The sequence below is a fragment of the Marmota monax genome, unplaced genomic scaffold (assembly GCF_021218885.2).
Source record: "Marmota monax isolate L192 unplaced genomic scaffold, Marmota_monax_Labrador192_F-V1.1 WCK01_AAM20220418_F8-fsc00118, whole genome shotgun sequence".
In the NCBI taxonomy this organism is placed as follows: domain Eukaryota; kingdom Metazoa; phylum Chordata; class Mammalia; order Rodentia; family Sciuridae; genus Marmota; species Marmota monax.
In genome coordinates, this window is record NW_026695231.1 from 285,603 (window position 1) to 306,407 (window position 20,805).

Consider the following 20,805-nt stretch of genomic DNA (forward strand, 5'->3'; position numbering starts at 1 on the left):
ATATGGAGAAAGAGGGCGGGCGGGTGTGTGTCCCAGGCGTGAGAGGACCGGTGAACGCACAGCGGCAGGCTCCTCCCAGAGCTTGCATCACCAGCTTCACCCCCCACACCCCCGCCCTCCAGCCACACTTCGCCCCGCCTTGGTCCCTCCTCTAGCCCTCCTCCTTTGCTCAGTTCTGCTGGTTCTCCCGGGAAGCTATTAATAGCATTACGTCAGCCTAGACTGGTAACCCAGAGTAGACCAGCAAGCTGCCAGCGGGAGAGCTATAAAAGGGGTGATGCAACGCGCTCCAAGCCACAGTCGCACTCCGCGAAGCGCGCACTACACAGCTCTCTCCCTGCGCCGCAGCCGGAGCCGACCCGCCAGCCCGCGCGCCGGCTGAGTTCTCGGTGCTCGACTGACCGCCGGACAGAAAAACAGCCGGACCCTGGCCGTCACGAGCGGAGACTGGAGGTGAGCGCTGGAAGCTGAGTGAAAGAACGCGGCGAGGGTGGTTAGATTTCATTCCTTTCGCGCCCCCCTCGTAATCAATTGCCAGAAATCTACGCCAATCCCTGACCCGCGCCCCTAGTTTTCGACTGCAAAAGTAACTCTGTTGGAATTTCACGGCTGCCACGGCTGCTCCTCAGTGTTTCAGAAAGTTTCTCGAAAAGTGAAAGAACTTTCTCTTTTTGACTTGGGGCGCGAAAGATTTCGGGTGGAGGAGGAGATCGGGCGCCTGCTCCAACCGTCTTGGGAACGCCTCTCGGCCCTCAACTGCGAAAGGGCGAGGGGCGGGTGGGTGGTGGTGTACGGGGGTGACCCAGGCGATCTGGCTCGCAGTCCCGCTCCTTTCCTCACTTCTTGTCGGAGCACGGCTACTTGGAACTGATCTTTTCCAAGTCTACAGGGAAGTGCGATCGCTGAGGGCTCTTGGAAGCGCTCCCGCAGGCACAGAGAGGAATGAATGGGGTAGGGGTGGGTGAGCCAGGATAGTGGAAACGGCCGCTGGGGGTCATCCTGTGCATACCCAAGCCTTTGGAGGTAGGATCGCATAGGGAGCCCAGAGCGAAAGTTAGAATAAGTTTGGAGCTGGTGAGAGCCTCGGTGCTGCGCTGTCTTAGGGCGGAAGGCGGAGAGAACTCGGAACACCGAGTGGTGTCGGGCTCCTGGGCCTGGGACTTCCTTTTCCAGTCTCATGGTCTTTTCTCTAGTACCTGTGATTCTCGCTCAAACTTTTCCTTTGAGTTTTCCGACTTTTCTGTTTTGCGCTCATGGAGATCCACCATCGGGGGAAGCGATAGTGTGGAGTCAGTTGTACGGATATTTAAGAGAATGCTTGTGATCTAGTGCCAGGACTGTTAGAGCTTATACTGCACTTTCTGTCCTTGAGCTTCGGTGTCCCGGGTCGGGAAATAATGAGCACATAGATACCACCGACCCTTCCTGTCAGTTTAAGAGCACGATGTGGTGATTGGATCAGATTATCTTCAAGGTCCTTCCTGGCTGAAGATTTTCAGATTTTAGAGTGGTGTAACTGAAAAAAAGGGGCCAGCGAAGGAACTTGAATGAGGAGGTCTGTAACATCACTGGCTCCTCTCTGAGACCTTGGGAGAAAGGGGAGATTCTCTATGTGGCATCTCTGTCCGTCCCCAGCTTTATTCCCGTTGGGTCTCCTTTGCCTCCACCCCCCATTTTCTTTATTGGTTACCGGGGTTGAACTCGCGGGCACTCAACCATTAAGCCACATCCTCAGCCCTACTTTGTATTTTATTTAGAGATAGGGTCTCACTGAGTTGCTTAGCACCTCACATTTGCTGAGTCTGCCTTTGAATTCATGATCCTCCCACCTCAGCCTCCCAGTTGCGGCCGGATCCCCATTTTCATCTCTCATTTACTTACTTCCTTTCCTCCTATTTTTCCTCCTTAGTTTCATTAAGTACAAAGATTACACCTACTATTTTTTTTTTTTTTTTTTGGACCAGGGGCATTTACCATTGAGCTATATCCTCAGTGCCTTTTTTTTTTTTTTAACATTTTTATTTTTATTTTTGAGACAGGGTCTTGCTAAATTGCAAAGGCTGACCTCCAACTTGTGATCTTCTTACCTCAGACTCCAGAGTGGCTGGAATCACGGGAGTGCACCACCATACCTGCCTCTATCACATATGCTTTCTTACAAATAAAGGAGTTGCCAAATCATTGGGAGAGCCAGAAAAAGAATTGGCTAAATAATCTGAGTGTTCTCCCAATGTATCTATTTCAATGTGGATAACAATCACATCTTCTGTTTGGGAATCTTGTCTCCTCAACTTAAGATGAAGAGGAAATTGGCACTACTGCCCATCTAGTTTTGCATCTAACATTTGTTGTAGGATAATGCTACAACATAGAAGCTCTTGCTTTGAGGGTATCCTCAGTGAGGTGGGGGTTGCAGTTAGTGCCTGGGTGGTTTCAGAGTCAGTAAAGAAAACCGGTGCCCAGGCCCCAGTGTGGATGAAATACAGCACCCAGCACAGGTGGCAGCTATGTCCTTCCTGTCATAGCCCGGCTTCTCTCTTCCTCTCCCTCTTCATCCTTATCACTGCATAATTCCTCTCTTCTTTATGGCCTTTTCTTCTGTAATCCCTCCCTGTCTTAGTCCTGTCAAAGTCTCCTCTCTGGTACATGTTGATCCCTCATCTACCTGGCTACTGATTTTATTCTCTGGTTATCTCCCTGGTTTATCTAAGTGATGGATCCCTTTTCTGATGGAGCAAAATGAGTAGTGGGTGGGTGTCAGCAACTTGACATTGACTGGGCCAATCTCCAGCTTTATGACCTTCCTGAGCCTCAATTTACTTTAATTACAAAATGAGGATCTCACCTACATGACTCTAATATTGGGCATTTTATGATTCCCACTAGATACAGCCCTTGATTTCCAACTTTTAAAAATTGACTGGGCATGGAACAGGGTCAGTGTCTCCAAGTTTTGCCCAGCCAAGGGAGGAAGAAGAGTATAGCCAGGACACCACAGAACAAATGGTTTTGTGTATGAGAATTGGTAATCTCTCAAGTATGTAACACCAGTGGAGAATGTTTGTGTCAGCAAATGGGGGTGGTGGTGGTGGAATTTACCTGGTGTCTTAGGAACCTGGGGGTTAATCAAAGTACACAAGAGGCTGTGGCTGACCTGAAATTCTCAAGGGTTCCAGTTAATTCCTGACTAATAAATAGGGCTAACCTGAAATGGGACAGTGGAGTCACAGTAATAATGTGTGTGCATGCAAGACAAGTACTCTACCAACTGAGCTATATCCCCAGCCCCTCGTGTGCTCTTCTTGACAGCCCTTTGAGAGAACTGGTGCAGGCAGACTTGATCTCATTTTATAGATGAGGAGACTGAGACCCAGAAAGCCTCAGTGGCTTGTTGGTATATAGGTACTCATCTTGTGAGTGGTAGAGAGAGTTTTGGAAATGTTGTCTCTGACCCTGAAGCTCAGCCTTACACCTTAAGCCTTCAAATAGGCTGGGAGAAAGACCAATATTAAAAGATCAATATTGGCTTCTTACTACGGTAAGTTGGTTAGCAAGGAGTGCTTGGTGGAAAGAAATGAAAATTAAAAGTGAAAATTCACTGTGTAGCTACCAGGAAATAAAAATCTGGGAGCTGAATTTCCAGTTAAAGAAATACACAAGTTTCACTTTCTTGAAAATGATGAAACTCGCAATGATGACATGCTTTCTGATTGGAAACAAGTTCTTTTGTATCGGATCTAAGCAATCTTATTATCAATGTAGAAAGTTAACTCAGATCATCTAAAGTCCCCCAAACATAGTTTTTCTCTTCAATGAAGGGGATGTTAAAGGGCTTCAATTTTCTAAAAATTGTCTGAAGATTTAATTTCATTTTCTTTGTTGGGAACACAACCAGAGTCTAAGCTAAATCATACCACAAGAGACTGAGTGAAGGACAAACTAGAAGGTACCCCCAATAGGCTCAGCTTTAGCCTAGTGCAGAGAAAGCCTAAATCTTTACAAATTCTTTATGTTCAGAAAAGCTCAACATTTTTGCAACTCATTTCTGTCCCCAAGTCAGCCCGCCCAATGCTTTTTATAAAAACATTCCATACCACTGACCTTCAGTTTATTTCATTAGGACTGCTAAGAAAGAGAGAAAGTTTCAAACAGCAGACCCCCAAGCCCTGAGGGCTCATTAATAAACTTAGCTGGGTGGCAAGATAACACACACTCAACTGCAGTGGAATTCAAACCTCCCTGGAGAAGGGATCCATCCGGTCCTCCAAACAAAGCCAGCCCAGTGGTAGCTCCAAATTCCATCCCTGAACTATTGGATTTTTAATAGGAGGAATGCATGGGAGAATCCTAAGCCTCTGGCTTCAGAAGCTTAGAGTCTATCATCTGTCCAAGAAGTATCCTCCCAGTATTTTAAGATTATAGGATTAAGTAAGAGAAGAACTTTAGTTTTGAAGCTCTGGAGAAGAATTATATTTCCTGGGTTTCTTTGACTAGTCCATGGTAACATTCATTGGTATGGAATTCTTGCCTTGTATCTCAGATCTCCAGTAGGAATTAGAGGTTGGGGTGTTTTAATCAGAAACCTTTCAGATAAAGATGGTGACCAGCCACCCTTCCACGTGTACCTCACAGAGTGCCAGCCAAAGAGCTGGCCTTGGGCTAGAAAGACTCCTGGAAACCTGGTGAAAATGACTCGGGTAATAGTTATTAGCCCCCTCTTACAGAGGAGAAAGCCATTAAGAGGTACAGTGGAGACATACTATGTGGTCTCACATCTTGATTTCCTGATCCCAGTCTGGAAATTTTGTGAACAGAAAAGCCCATTTAAGTGTAAGTTCTATAATTTAGGCAGCAGTTAAGTATGTACCCTGATATATAAAGATCAGCAATTTATTCCTCCCTTCTCTTGTTTCAGTTCCAGGCCTGTCACCTGCCCTTTCCCCACCCCAAATTCCTTTGATTTTTGTTTGTTTGGGGGTACTGGGGATTGAACCCAGGGGTGCTTGACCACTGAGCCACATCCCCAGCCCTTTTTATTTTGTATTCTGAGACGAGATCTCACTAAGTTGCTTAGGGCCTCACTAAGTTGTGAGGCTGGCCTTGAACTTGGTGATCCTCCTGCCTCAGCCTTTCAAATTGCTGGGATTATAGGCATGTGCCACCACACCCAGTTTGTTTTTGCAATGTAAAATAATATGCATGTTTTTGCAACATAGTGCAATATTCGGTTTTGCAGTGTATACATTGTGGGAATGAGTTCTAGGGCCAAACAAACCTAATTCCAAATTCTGACACTGCTCTATAATACCTCCATGACTTCAAGCAAATTAGTTGGTCTAAAACTCAGTTTACTCATGTATAATTTGGGGCTGGGACTAAACCCACTGGGTTCTCATAAGGACTAAATGACATAAGGCACATGAGGTCTGGAATGAAGGAGATACTCCTTCAGAGTTAGAGATTTGCCAAGGGGCTTCCTGTCTGGCTGGGCTGGGCTAATGACCACAGATCCCTGGATTGAGAGGGTTGCTCCTTGGGACTGCCTGCCCAGATAGTCCTCATACTACTCCTTGCTCCTGAGAACCCACTGCAGGGGAGTTCACAACAGGCAGGGACTTACAGGGGATTGGGATCATGGAACCATCGCTATTTCTACCCTTTATTTTCCTTTTGTTATCCCTTTGGGTTCCCTGACCCAATATAGAATGACACAGGTGGATGGGACCATTTGATTTGACTACTCCATCCCCCTCTCATTTATTCAGTTGGACAGTGTCCCTCCCATCAGGCACTGCTGGACTAGGCTGTGGGATGGAGTAAACAGCAGACTCCTCCCAGCTCTGGAGGAGCTCTTGACCATTCACCAGATGAAGAGTTGAAGTGACTGACCCAAGTTACCTGTTCCTTAATGCTGGAGCCAATTCTAGGACCCCTTCCACCCCCAGCCCAGGTCTTTCCCTATACCTCAGGGTTCAACGACACCTCCATACAAGTGTCCAGATCTTAGCTCCTGACTTTTCCTCACTCTGAGGTCTTTTGCTGACCTTAATATTAAGAAGGAGCTACTTGTTCCCTTGTGACTTGAATCCTGGCCATCACCACCTGCTGCCAAGGACTGGAGCGAAGAAACACACCCAGCTATAGTTACCTTCCTCATTCCCATTATTTGGATCCAACTTCCTGGGGAAAAGTTTTAACCATAGATTTGCTAAATCTAATGTGCCCCACTTCTTGCTTTTACTTCCACTCACTGGTAGATTCATATTGACTTCAGGTGCCTTCCAAGTTTCTTTTTGAAAAGAGACTGAACATAGGATTACAAAAATGGTCTGATTTTTTTTTTTAAAGATGTTCTTCCTCTTTCAGGACTAAGGCTACATTTGCATATGTGCACACCAGCCAAAACTAATAACTCTTGGAAGAGTTCAGAATAGCTTGAAATGTCAACCCTTATAAACTTCAATTAGGCATTTTATCCACGTCACTGAGCTGTGTATTTTAAGAACCTGTTTTACTCAAAATGAGAATGGCATGAAATGAAAACAAAACAGAAGCCTGACGGCTAATGGGACTTTCCTCAGGGAGTGGGCCGGGCTCTGGTGTTGGGGGGTCATAGGTGGGGAGAACTTGATCCCATGCCCCAGAACCCCTGAAGCAGTTTGGGTTTCAATGTGTCTTTCAGCAAAATGATGCTTCAACACCCAGGCCAGGTCTCTGCCTCGGAAGTCAGTGCCTCCGCCATCGTCCCCTGCCTGTCCCCTCCTGGGTCACTGGTATTTGAGGATTTTGCTAACCTGACACCCTTTGTCAAGGAAGAGCTGAGGTTTGCCATCCAGAACAAGCACCTCTGTCATCGGATGTCCTCTGCACTGGAGTCAGTCACCGTCAGCGACAGACCCCTGGAGATGTCAGTCACAAAAGCTGAGGTGGGTTCTACCACACGTGTTCATTCTTGCATACGTTTTGGGCACATTCACTACATGCTGCGCATTCTGGGGGGGGGGGCGTGGCTAGAGTTGGGAATAAAGCAAAACTGCTGCTCCCAGGGAGCTTATCTTCTACTATCAACCCCATAACGTGAAATAGATAAATCAAATGCAGAGCATGAGACAGGTGCAAAGGGAAAGGCAGAAAAGGGAACGGGGGAGTGGGGAAGGATGGGGTTGTTGTTTTAAATTATAAATTAGAAGGGCAGAGATGGAGGCACTAAGGTGGCCTTTGTGCAGGGACTTGAGGGGAAGATACTGTGACAATCTGGCAAAAGAGAGAAAGCACCAGTGAGGAGCATGGTCAGTGCCAGGTGGGCTGTGTGGCAGGGTGGAGTGGTGGGGGAGGGGAAATAGGGGCAGATCATGTTGGGCCTTATAGACTGCTGTGTAGATATAGCCTTGTGCCCAGAGTGAAATGGGAAGCCATTGCACAGGTTTCTGTGCAGAGGAGTCATATATTCTGACATATTTTAAAAGATTTCCCTGGTTATTCTGTTGAGTGGGTGGTAAGGGCAAGGTGGGGTGTGGAGAAATGAGACAGTGACAGCCTCCCAGGTCAGTGAAGGAGGGCCTGCGTCAGGAGGGAATGGTGCAACTGCTGAGAAGTGTTTGGATTCTGGATCTGACTTGGAGATAAATCTGCTTTACTGATAGATTGGTTAGGGAGTGTGGGAGAAGGAGGACTCAAGGATGACTCTGAATGTTCTGGCCTGAACAGCTATAAAAATGGAATTTCCATTTGCTGCTGAAATTGGGGCTGCAGGAAGTCAGGGAAGGCAGGTGGTGCAAAAGCAGGAGTTGCCTTCTGTTTTGTTCTAACTGCAGTGAAGATATGGAGCAGACAGTTGCATACGTGGGCCTGGAGTCCTGAGGAGTATGGGGGTAGAGATATAGAGCTGGAAGGTATCAGCATATGGACATTGAAGTCCTGGGTTGGGAAGATGTCACCTTCTGTATCAAGTCTTTCTGAAGAAGTATGTAGCATGGTGATTTCTTTTTTTATCACTAACAGTACCTAAGGTTTCAGACAATGAATCAAGGACCAGGTAGCCAGCCCCACCCTTCCCTATAGCAATGCCTACAGTCTTGGTACCAAGTGTATGCTTAAGTTCATGTCTGTTTCAGATGCTTGCATTGTTCTGTACTTGGCAACCTTTTATAAGATACCTGGAATAACAGACATAAGGAGACATGATTGCTGGGGATGCTGTGCTGGCTCAATGATGTCAGAGCTGGGATCTTGCAATTTTGTTGGCCTTCCCATGATGATTGCAAGATGGGACTATTGCAAGCTTACTTAACTGGCATGACTGCAAAGGGCAAAGGGCAGTGGAATCTGCCCCGAAGAACTGAGTTTAAAAAAGGTTGGGACTAGGGTTGTAACTCAGTAGTAAAGTGCTTGCCCAGCAGAGAGCTTAGCTGATAGCATTCAATGAATGGTAGCTAGGATATTTATAATGCTGTGGCCATATAGCATCATAGGGGCATTAGCTGTGTCCCCAGTTAGCCTCAGAGGGACCCAAACAACGTTTACCAGTGCTCACTCAGTCTGATGACACTATCTTTGGGTTTTTCTTTTTTTAAAATTTTTAATTTTTTAAATTTGTTTTAATTAGTTACACATGACAGTACAATGATCTTGACATCATACATTTGAATCAGATGGGATATAATTTCTCATTTTTCTGAGTGTACAGGTTGCAGAATTACATTGGTCATGCAGTGGGTTTTTCTTTCTTTTTTTTTTTTTAACAATTTGAGATAACTGGATAAAATCGAACTAGTAGGAGAGAAAGGAAGAAAACTTGGAAGGAAATTTGGGGAGTTCTCTGATTCTGTATTTGCTTGACTTTGTGATCTTAGGTCAGTGTGACAAGTAGATTAACATATTGGAAAGGGAATGCACCAGCAGACATGGTTGAGTAGTAATTCCCATCTTCAAATAAGACACACACCCATCAAAGCCATAGGCATCCTGTGTATCTGTGCATCATGAGTCTGCTTCCCAGATCCCAGTCCTCTCTGGAAAGGTGACATGGTGAACAAGGCAGCTGTGACAGGAAGGAAGGGAATGGAATGCCTGGGTTTATGTTGTGTGTAGCTTACTGGTATGGGGGTCGAGAGCCTCAAATGATTCCTGGGGCCTCCTGGGCACATTTCAACTGGCCACTCCATACCTCAGTTTCCTCATTAGTAAAATGAGGGAGCTGGACTGAATGGCCATAGAGAGCTCTTCCATCCTGGACAGTTTGTGACTCTGTTTTCAAGAGCTTCCTCCTGAGCAAATGTGAATCCTCTTCCACCTGTCCAAAATGTCTACAGTGTTGCAAAATAAATATCTGTAGGATTGCAATATCTTGAGGAAGATATTGATGGTGAAATTAATAACAGTAACTAAAGCTTACATAGCACTTAGTATAAGCTAAGCCCCATGCAAAGCATTTCATATATATTAACTCATTTAATCCTCATCATGGTCATAGTAAGTAAGTACTATTATTGATCCATTTTACAAATGAGAAAACAGGCTCAGAAGAGTAACTTGCTCATGGTTACTAAGTGGTGACACTGGAATTCAAAGCCAGTCTAGTCTACAGCCTAAATATGTGGTTCTGGGACTCAGATGTAAACAGTAGACTTTCCTCTCCCCATAATTCTCCCTTGGGCTTTGCAAGGCCTTCTGCCCAAGCAGTCAATGTTGTTTAGATCTAAGGAATAGTTACAAGTCAGTCATGAGGTGAATGGCATCCCAGACCTGCTGGTTTGAGGTGTAGCTCCTATAGCCTTTTCCTTTGTCCAAAGCAGGGACAAGTGACATGACAGGGTCTGGCATCGACAGCCTAAACTGTCACCCGTTTAGCTCACCATCTCAGCTGGACTTTGGTCTCTAAGCCAATTCAGTGACTGAATGATGCCAATTCCTCATCAGTCCATGGACAAATTCAGGGTCTGAGTGAACTTCCACAGAGGACCACATCCTAAAGCAGAATAGGGTTTTTTTCCTCCTAGGATACTGAGGGCTGGCTCAGGGTAAGGCATAGGGGAGGAGGTGGTGAGTATTTGTTGGCTAAACCAATGGATGGGTCTAGTTACCACTATACATAGCACCTAAGCTATGGGCTGATTCATGGCACTTTGGTTGAGAATGGGCTCTTTGTCTAGGAGCTCTACCAGCTGCTGATTTCAGAAAGGCAGTGCCTGCTACTCCAGCTGAGGATGGAGATGAATGAAACTGCCCTTGGGGGCTGGGGATGTGGCTCAAGCGGTAGCACGCTCGCCTGGCATGTATGCGGCCCGGGTTCAATCCTCAGCACCACATACAAACATAGATGTTGTGTCCGCCAAAAACTAAAAAATAAATATTTAAAAAAAAAAAAGAAAAAAAGAAACTGCCCTTGGGTCTTGAATCAAAGAACAGGCAACAGGAGAGGGTGGCTAGGGGATGATCCTGAGGTTGTTTCTGGTTCTAAGGGAAAGGATGTATTTCCCAAATAGACTGTCCTCCTTTAAATGATTAGTTAGTCCCAATAGTTATGAATTTAAATATCAACATCTTCTTTCAAAACCCATAGATATTTTTAGAGTAGGTTAGATTTTAATATACTAATATTGCCAGTATAATTCTATTTTAGTACTTTGGTTTTCATTATTCATTCTCGTATGTGTGTGTGTGTGTGTGTGTGTGTGTGTAGTAGAAGGGTTTCAGGCTGAAGTCTAAGGCTTTATTTATTTATTTATCCTTGAGTCCCATTGCATTAGGGCTCTTCCATTTTGCCAGATTTTTTTTTTTTTTTTTTTTTTTTTTTTGGTACCAGGGATTGAACCCAGAGATGCTTAACCACTGAGCCATACCCATTTTTTAATATTTTATTTAGAGGCAGGGTCTTGCTGAGTTGCTTAGGGGCTCAGCTAAGTTGCTGAGGCTGGCTTTGAACTCACAATCCTCCTGCCTCAGCCTCCAGGGGCACTGAGATTACAGGTGGGCGTCACCGCACCCGGCAGTTTGTCAGACTTTGCTGGCAGTAAAAGGCAGTGTATTTGAGGTGGGTGGCATTTCATGATGAGATTAAACATGTGTCTGTCTGTTGGATTTTACAGGTAGCTCCTGAGGAAGATGAAAGGAAAAAGAGGCGAAGAGAAAGGAATAAGATTGCAGCCGCCAAGTGCCGAAACAAGAAAAAGGAGAAGACGGAGTGCCTGCAGAAAGTGAGTCCTTCCAGCTTTCCCCGCTCATTCACTCCGTCCCCCACCAGCCTCAGGTCACTGTCAGAAGAAGGGTCTTCCTGGTAGCAGAAAGGCCAGTTGCCGAATGAGTAGCAGAGCTGTTAAAACAATGGATAAGTGTTTGGATGCACAAAAAGCAGGTGTGTGAATTAAAAACTCCAGACTCCAGAGTCCTGGCTGGTCCATACATGCCCAGCAGCTCCCAGGCTGTGGGATATGCCAGCCCAGTTAAGGAGTCTTCACCTGCCCATTGTCTCAGAAAGGAAACTTGCCGCTCTCCTTTGGCTCACTATGAAAAGCCTTAAGTTAATCTCTTCAAACAAGTTATTTCCTGAATCTGCAAACACTGGTTGCACTGCTTCTTTGGGCTCTATCTGGTTCTGAATTCTGCTGTCTTCCAGCTCATCCAGTGGTCTGAGCCAATTCTGCATGGGGCTGGCAACCTTGGGAAACACCAGGGGAGCAGCCTGTGTGGGCAGGTGGAACAGACGTGGTACCTACAGTCCTTTCATTGGCTGTGTCTGCTCCCCCAAGTGTGGACTGGCCATGGAAGAGTCTTAACCCACAGGTCCCTGAGGGTTTTGCAGATGGCTCCAGGGTGTTGGTGGAAATGAGGAAATTTTGTGTTGCCATTTTTTTTCTGGGGAGATGAACTTGTCCATGAGATCAGTGACTTAACCAAAGACCAAGAACCATGAGTCTTGAATTTCTCCCTAGCTTTTCAGGTCCAGATGCCCTTACATATGGGGCCAAGGACTCATGCATAGTTTGTCTCTGGATCATTAGTCCTATTGCAGTTTCAGCACTGTAGCATTCAGCCTACCTTGGAGGCATCTCCAGGGCTTTTCTAAAGGGGCCCCTCAAGTTCAAAGGCTGTATTCTCCCATTCCTAGTGCCACTCTTCCATTTTTGTCGGGGGATGTTTCCCTCTGCAGATTTCTTGCAGCTTCATGAGCCTTGAGGTGCCCCAGCAGTCCACCCCACTGCCACCCTGTCCTGGCTGGCCCTTCCTGGTCTCGCTTCCTAATGCCTCTTTTGTTTGTCCCCCAGGAGTCAGAGAAGCTGGAGAGTGTGAACGCCGAACTGAAGGCCCAAATTGAGGAGCTGAAAAATGAGAAGCAGCATTTGATATACATGCTCAACCTGCATCGGCCCACATGTATTGTCCGGGCTCAGAATGGGCGGACTCCAGAAGATGAGAGAAACCTCTTTATCCAACAGATAAAAGAAGGAACACTGCAGAGCTAAGCAGCAACTGGGAATCCTCATCGAATACTCCTTTTCCACCTAAAACCCTGAAGCCATTGGAAAGCTGACTTCCTGTGCACCTCTAGAATCCCAGCAGCCGAGAACCACTGAGGCAGGAGGGCCCATGGTGACTCGAGAGGGCCTTCCCACTCTGCTGTAGAGTGAACTTTGGACCAGGGCAAGAGCATCCTTTGCCTCGACTCCAGGATTTAGGCCTTGACGTACTGGCTGTTCTTAAATGTTCCAGATGGCCCCTGATTAGGGTCCTGCCTGCTTTCATGTGAGTTCTACAAGAACCAGGATGCCCATCATTAGGATTCAAGCAAAAGGGTCTGTACCTTGGATGGGTGGAGTGGTGCCATCTCCTCCACTTCAGCTGCCGCTGTTGCTCATAGGGGACATGGAGTGAGAACAACATTTATTGAAGTTGTGCAATGGCCAGGGTTGTGCTTTCTAGAGAATATGCTGTTATGTCCTGGAATTACTGTGTGCAAGGCATTCGTTTCAAAACTAGGCATTATGCTCTTTTGATGTTTGTTTCGTACAACACTGGTGTGTGACTTTTCCGTGGTTTTCCTCAGATCTGGTTTCTGAGAGTCTGGAGGGTCCCTCGCCATGGGCAGTGTCTTACAAAAATGTTCGGGTGGCCAGAAGCACTTGCCAGCCCCAGGAGAGCAGAGTCGTCTTTTGGCCAGCAGAGCAGGTCTGGGTCAAAGAGGAGGCCTCCTTTTCCCCTTGGCACCCAGGTGTTAAGGGGAAATCCATGGGCGTGACAGTGGGTCCTCTGTTGCAGGCTCAGTTACAATGTCACAGGAAGAATGCAGAAAGAAAGTGCAATTTCCAAAGGGTTAGGACTATCCACTCAGTGACTTTGTCAGGAGTTATTTCTAGTGGAAGAGCCAAAGAATATTCCATTTTCCTTTCCTTGTGGTTAAAATCTGATCAGTGGAGACGCAGGTTTGAAGCCAGGGGATACCCAGGCTTTAGCCTTATTGGATGTTAATGGCACTGTTTTGGTCATGTATCTGTTTTAAGAAATCTGGCCCAGAGCATTTGCAGCTGCGAGAGGTCACTCACACTGCCCACAAGGACTCTGGCTACTGTCTGATAAAATTCTGATGTTTCTGTGAAATCCTCAGAGTGTTTAACCCTTCTTAATAGTATCATTACAATTTTTTTCTGTAAGAGAAAATATTATTTATCCTAGTATCCTTAACCTGTCAATATAATAAATCTTGGAACCAAGATATGGTCAACGTTAAGTGTTATACTCGTTTCTGTGGTTTTTTTTGTTTTTTTGTTTTTTTAGATTCTTTGTTGTTGAAAAGGTTACCCCTACCCCAGCCACACATACCTCTCTTCTCCTCATTGTGGGAGATGATTAGTTTTGAATATTATCCAAGTGTCCTCCTCCTCTGTCTTTGGGCTCCAATAGGTAGGTTAGTTGACTTTCAGTCCTCTTCCTCAGATCTCTTATTGATAATCCCTGGAACACAGCACCTAGTTTATCCTAGTTAACTGGTGCTAACATAGAAGTTAGATAGATTTAAAATCTGAGTTATAAGTACCTCAACCATCAGTTTCTCTGAATGTACAAATGCATAAAACACATTTCTTGTTCAACTTGAGCCTTTGAAAACTGACCTGCCACAGCATTCTTCTTAAAGTATCCACTTGAATTATATCTGTTATAACATCCAAATGTGTGTCACAATGTGACAACTATGTATTTTAAAGATCAGAAAAGAATGGGAAGGGGGATAGAGAGGAAGAAAGAATAATTCTGGACAAGATGGGTATGATAATTCAGAGAAAGGTATTCTACCCTCATTTTCTGCAACTGCCTGGACACATATAATACAGACTAGAAATAAAAATCAGCCACTCTGCTACCTTCACTAGGCTCTTTTCCAAAGAGATGCTGACGTCATTAACTGTGACATTGGTCTACATGAATGGTACCTCTGCTTCTTTGAACTATGTGTGGTTCCTTTAGACTATCACTTATGACAAAGGCATCTTAGTTTGGCTGATTTAATGGTACATCAGGTTGTTCCTCATCTTTGGAGAACCATCTGATGTTAGTACTTTCGCCACTTCTTTCACTAGATAATTTATGCTTGCCTTGGTGGAGGGGAAAACTCCCCTGCATTTACCCTCTGGTTATGGGTAAAGGTGCCACCACCAGCTGTTAGGAAACTCAAGATAATTTGCAAACTGCCATGAATGCAATAGATTAGAAAGAAAGGGAGAGAGGGTAGCCATGACAGGAGACATTGATCTGAGAATCATACTGTGTGTGGTTAGTGTGATTGAAAATTCTTAACTAATGCATTAATAATAGTTTTGTTTTCTGTAGCCAAGTTTATGTTTTGATACTTTAATAAAGACAAGGATATATATTATTTACCATAAGGTCATTTGGTTCATCTTATTTGGGGTACTGGGAATTGAGCCCAGAGGTGCTTTACCACTGAGCCACATCCCCCGGCCATTTTTTTTTTTTTTAAAGACAGGATCTCACTAAGTTGCTTAGAGCCTCACTAAATTGCAGAGGCAATTGTGGGTGGTGCTTCTGGCAGGGCCTAGAAAGCCACCCTCCCCCTCCTGTCTTCTTCCTGCCCCCTTACCTTGCCCTGAGGTCTGTCCTGACATCTGTTTCAAGAGTAAAGGTAAAATAAAAATAAATAAAAATAAAAGTAAAATAAAAATAAAAGTAAAAGTAAATGTGTTCTGATTCAGGACAGGTATTCTAGAATTGAATGCTTTCACTTTCTGTCCAGAGGTAGAATGCTATTTCTCAATTCCAAATAAATCCTTGACATCCAAACCCACACCAGGTGTTCTCCTCTCTTCTGTCTCATGGTAACAGACCAGATCTTCCCAAAATGAGGCATATTTGTCCTTTGAGCATCCTTCTGTGTCTTCATGGTGGAACTAAGCTCTTCCAAGTCTCTTATAAAAAAAAATGGCTCCCAAGAAGGAATTCACACTGAGTTGCCAAGCACTGCTGAGGACTAATGCTAATTAATATTAGCTCAGTTATTGAATAGGGTACTATGCTAAATACTTCACAAGCATTATCCCATGCATTAGTCAGCTTTCTGTCACTATAACAAAATAATTGAGATAATCAACTTATAGAGAGAAGAGGTTTATTTTGGCTCAAATTTTGGAGATATTAGACTATGATTGATTGGCCCTGTTGCTTTGGGCTTGTGGTATGATAACACGTCATGGAATGGAGCATGTGGTGACCAGGAAGCAAAAGAATAGAAGAAAGGGGCAGGGTCCCACAATCTCCCTCAAAGGCTCACTTACCAATGACCTAAGGACCTCCCACCAGAGCCCACCTTCTAAGGGTTCTACCACTACCTGATAGTACTACCCCAGAACCAAGCTACACACATGGGCCTTGGTGGGTCATTTAAGATCTAAACCCTAGCATTCCATTTAATCCTCACAACAACTGTTATCGTCATTCTATGGAAGAAGTGACTACAGATGGGTTTCTACTGAGCTCAGTAGGTTGCTTAAGGTCACAGCTGATTTTTTTTTTTTTAATCACAATGGCTTCAAGCAAGAGTTCTGAGAGGGAAGGGAAATATGGGTATGTGTATAAAGAAAATATGCAACATACAATTTACCATTTTAACTATTTTAAAGTGTACAATTCAATAACATTCAGTACATTCACAATGCTATGCAATTACCACCATCCTGTACCCACTGAGCCGTCACTTTCTATCCTCACTCTAGCACTTGGCAACTACTAATCTGTTCTCTGTCTCTATGGACTTGCCTGTCCTGGGCATTTTATATAAATGGAACCATATAGTTTGTGTGACTGGCTTCTTTCACTTAGTCTGATATTGAGGTTCATCCATGTTGAAGCATACATCAGTATTCCATTCTGAATTATGGCTGAATAATATTATGTTTGCATGGTTACTCTGATTTTGTTTATCCATCTATTTATTGATGGAGAGGTGAGTGTATTTTAATGGAGAAATAGCTTTGTTGTTGCCTTGCTGGGGATCAAATCCATGCTAGACTAGTGTTGTATCTGAACTATATTCCCATCCAGAGAGAAAGTTTTAGTTTGCAAAGAAAGAATGAATGTCTAAGGTGGGATTTTCAAACATAACATCAAACTGGGAAAAGAGAGTCAGGAGGAGGAGGTCCTTCTGAGAGCTTTCACAAAACAATTTTGAAATCGTTATTCTGTGGCTAGCTATGTGGAATGGGGAGACATAGTGATCTCCATGGGAATATTCAGAGAATCACTGGGCTCCCACATATAGGGTGTTTGTACAAGCAAAATAGAGAAGAACTGAGATGACCCAGTGGGTACTTCAATCCCTAACTCAATTCATTCCTTCTAAAGTTGTTGTCTGGGATTCTCCATCTCTCTCTCTCTCTCTCTCTCTCTCTCTCTCTCTCTCTCTCTCTCACACACACACACACACACACACACACACGCACACACACATACACACACACACACATAGTTATGCAACTTCCTACAATGCACCAAACTGGTCTTCTTGAAGGCAATTAAATCATTCCAGTTTAAAACCATTTGACTGGCTTGTCATGGCAGAGCTCTATAATGGTTTATTTTATTTCATTTTTTTTGGAGGTTATAGCTTTTATTTGTTTACTTTAAGCCGGGCACAGTGGCGCATGCCTATAATCTCAGCAGCTCAGGAGGCTCAGGCAGGAGAATTTTGAGTTCAAACCCAGCCTCAGCAATTTAGTGAGGCCCTGAGGAACTTAGTGAGACCTTGTCTGTAATAAAATATTAAAAAGGGCTGGAGATGTGGCTCAGTGTTAGGCATCCCTGGGCTCAATCCCTGGTATATATATATAAAAAAAGATATATCACATCTTCAGGGTTTTTAAGTGGATAAGGCTATTTTGCCACCATTTTTTCTTACATTAATCGCAAAGTGAAATGAACACATTCAAATTAATTCAATTCTATAATAATACTTCTTAAAAATATAGAGGAAAATTGCAATTTTCTTAGCCACAGGGTCTTACATGCTTATTAACTAAATGTATTTTAAAATTGTATATAAAACAACAACTACACATATTAACAGGTTACCATGTTCTGTTTCAGTATTGTATAAATTTTACAATGTACAGTTCACTTAAAACGTATCTATCTAATCAAGGGTTTATTTCCCTATGGTGAAAACATCAAAAATCGTTTATTCTAGCTCTTTGAAATATTCAGTGCACTTTTGCTGTCTAGTAGTAGTCACCTATCGTTCACACCAGAACTTCTTGTTCCTTTTTTTCCCATACTTTTTATTGGTACATGTTTTAGTCAGGTTTTTTTTTTTCCACTGTAACTGAAGGCCCTACCAGAACAATTGTAGAGGAGGAAAAGTTTATTTGGGGGCTCATGGTTTCAGAGGTTGCAATCCACAGACAGCAGGTTCCATTCCTCAGGGCTTAAGGTGAGGCAGAACATCATGGTGGAAGAGTTGCATAGGTAAGCAGTTCCCATGATGATTAGGAAGCAGAGAGATTCCACTTCCACATTCAAATATATATTCCAAACCACACCCCCAATGTCCTACTCTTCCAGCCACAGCCTGCCTGCCTTCAGTTACCACTCAATCCCATCAGGTGATTATTTCACTGATTGGGTTAAGGCTCTCATAACCCAATCAGTTCTTCTCTGAACCTTCCTGCATTGTCTCAGACGTGAGTTTTTGGGGGATTACCTCACATCCAAATCGTAACAGTACCTTATAAGAGAACATAATGGTGGGATTTGTTGTTCTATACTCATATATGCACACAAAACAACAATATAGTTTGGCCAATATCAGTCTCCTTTGTTCCCATCTTGACTGGAACTCAGTACCATTGTACCCATGGATTAAACTCCTCCCCTCCCCCACCTTCCCTCTACTCTCCCCCTCTCTGGTAACCACTGTTCTACTCCCAACTTTTATGAGGTCAACTTTTTAAGGTTCCACATATAAATAAGATCATGTGGTACTTGTCTTCCTGTGCCTGGCTTATTTCACTTAACATAATGATTTTTAGTTCCACTCATGTTCTCACAAGGGATAAAATTTCATTATTTTAATGGCTGAATAGCACTCTGTTGTGAAGATATAACATTGTATCTTTACTTTTTCATTGGCTGATCGGCACCTAAGTTGTTTAAACTTCTTGGCTATTGTAAATAGTGCTGCAATGATCACAAGAGCACAGCTGTCTCTTCGATACACTGATAATTTAACTTTGGAGAAATACCCAGTAGTACCAGAGTCTTTTAAATTCATACTATTCATGCTGTGTGAATGTTAAGTAAATTATTAACAAATACTTGTAGTTAATCTGTACATACTATTTGTTTTTGTTATCAGAATTTTAGAGGTGTTTTCAGCAGGAAAAAAAAAGTAATTTCTTCCTATTTTTTTTTTAAAGAGCAAGAATTCACAAGAGTCCTATCTTGATTTATTGTAATTAGTTTTCAAAAAAAATTAATCCTTCAAACCGTGGAAAAGGAGCTGCCACATTGGGCAAGAAAAAGATGATTTTTGCCAGAATTGTTCCACTCCCATCTATTCCATCCATTGAGTCCATATAAAATTATTGTATATGACACAAAAATGGATTCAGATGACTTAAAACAAAAGCTTGAAGAACAGTGTATAAGAGACCACTCAATTGTCACTGAGGATTGGCCAAGGGTAGGGCTTATCAGAGTTCCTGAAGAGAAATGCTCATGCAGGTAGTAAATTGCTGTAGAATGAATTCTGATCTCCCTCCAAAGTCCCCAATTCCCACATTTATATATTGAAGTCCCAATCCACTCTGATGGTATTACCATCGGAGTATTACAGATGGCGATAGAGTATTTTGTGAGTGTTTTAGTCAGCTTTTTTGTTACTACACAAGAGACCCGACAAGAACAATGTCGAGGAGGACACGCTTATTTGGGACCCATGGTTTCAGAGGTATCAGTCCATAGATGTCTGACTTTATTGCTTTGGGTCTGAGATGAGGCAGAACATCATGGTGGGAGGACATGGTGGAGGAAAGCTGCTCAGGACATGGAAACAGAAAGTGGAGAGAGGGCTCTGCTCACCAAGGACAAATATAAACCCCAAAGGAACACCCCCAGTGACCCACCTCCTCTAGCCACACCCTACTTGCCCACAGTTACCACCCAGATAATCCATATCAGTCACAACTGATCACATGTCAATCACAACTCCTATCAGTCATAACTCTTAACCTAATCACTTACCTCTGAAAATTATTTTTAAATACCTTTAATTAATTAATCATTAATTAATTACCTTTAATTAATTAATTAAATAATTTTTATGTGGTGCTGAGGATCGAACCCAGTGTGCTAGGCAAGCACTCTATCACTGAGTTACAATCCAAGCCCTGAAAATTCTTGCATTCTCTCTCACATGAACTTTTGGGGGACCCCTGCATATCCAAACTACAATAATCTGCCCCTGGTCCCCCAAAGCTCATGCTCATCTCCCAATTCAAAATATATTCAGTGCATTTTCAAGAGTCACCATAGTCTTAACAATTCCAGCATTACCCAAAGTTCAAGTCCAAAGTCTCCTGAGACTCAAGGCAAATTCTCAGCATGAATCCCGTAAAATTCAAAAGCAGGTTACATATATCCAATATATAATGGCATAGAGTAAACTTTTCCATAACACAAGGGAGAAATAAATGGCACAGAAAGGCGGAATGGGGCCAAAGCAAGACTGAAATCCAGGTGGGCAAACAAGTCTTGTAGCCCCACGTTCAGTGTCTGGGGTATATGACATCATGATGTTCTCTCTAACGAGCTTGTGTAACTCCACCCCTATGACCTTGCTGGTTGCAACCCATATGGCCTCTCTCTTGGTTTGTTTCTGCTTGAAAAATACAGCTTTCCTCAGCAGACATCTTCTTTTTCCTTTTTTTTTTTTTTTTTTGTGGCAGTGCTGGGGATTGAACCCAGGGCCTTGTGCATATGAGGCAAACACTCTACCAACTGAGCTATATCCCCAGCCACCTGGCCTCTCTTAATCTTGGGGTCTCCATGGCAGCTTTGGCTCCCTTTTTACATCTCCACACATCACACTTTCAGGGGCTGCCCTCAGGGGATCCAACTACTACACCTTGTCTGGCCTCCTAGGCCTTCTTTTGAAATTTAAGTGGAAGCCTCCATGACCACCTAATTCCAAAATCCTGCAATCCTACAGAGCCAGCAGCATGTGGTTACTGCCAGGGCCTGCCACCATCTTGAGCAGTAGAAAAGCCTCCTTGACCACAGCTGCAGCAGTCTCTTAGTGCTTGG

At 43.8% G+C, this 20,805-nt stretch overlaps 1 protein-coding gene and 1 non-coding gene across 2 annotated transcripts; one reads left to right on the forward strand and one right to left on the reverse strand.

The window, feature by feature from the left end:
• Positions 1–262: 262 nt before the first annotated feature.
• Positions 263–13,723, forward strand: Atf3 (activating transcription factor 3). The gene is made up of 4 exons (XM_046438456.2): positions 263–453; positions 6,683–6,926; positions 11,088–11,195; positions 12,264–13,723. Exons 2-4 carry the CDS (start codon positions 6,687–6,689, stop codon positions 12,459–12,461), a joined length of 546 nt encoding a protein of 181 aa, XP_046294412.1. The 5' UTR covers positions 263–453; positions 6,683–6,686; the 3' UTR covers positions 12,462–13,723.
• Positions 13,724–20,439: 6,716 nt separating this feature from the next.
• Trnam-cau (transfer RNA methionine (anticodon CAU)) lies at positions 20,440–20,520 on the reverse strand. The gene has a single exon. It is a non-coding gene; the product is annotated as a tRNA-Met (tRNA).
• Between the last annotated feature and the right edge of the window lie 285 nt (positions 20,521–20,805).

What these genes read in the sequence shown, in the direction of transcription:
- Atf3 (XM_046438456.2), top strand. Translation starts at nt 6,687, where the DNA reads ATGATGCTTCAACACCCAGGCCAGGTCTCTGCCTCGGAAGTCAGTGCC. An exon ending in TGTCAGTCACAAAAGCTGAG is followed by an intron (nt 6,927 to 11,087) that starts GTGGGTTCTACC and finishes TGGATTTTACAG; the next exon opens with GTAGCTCCTGAGGAAGATGA. An exon ending in AGACGGAGTGCCTGCAGAAA is followed by an intron (nt 11,196 to 12,263) that starts GTGAGTCCTTCC and finishes TTTGTCCCCCAG; the next exon opens with GAGTCAGAGAAGCTGGAGAG.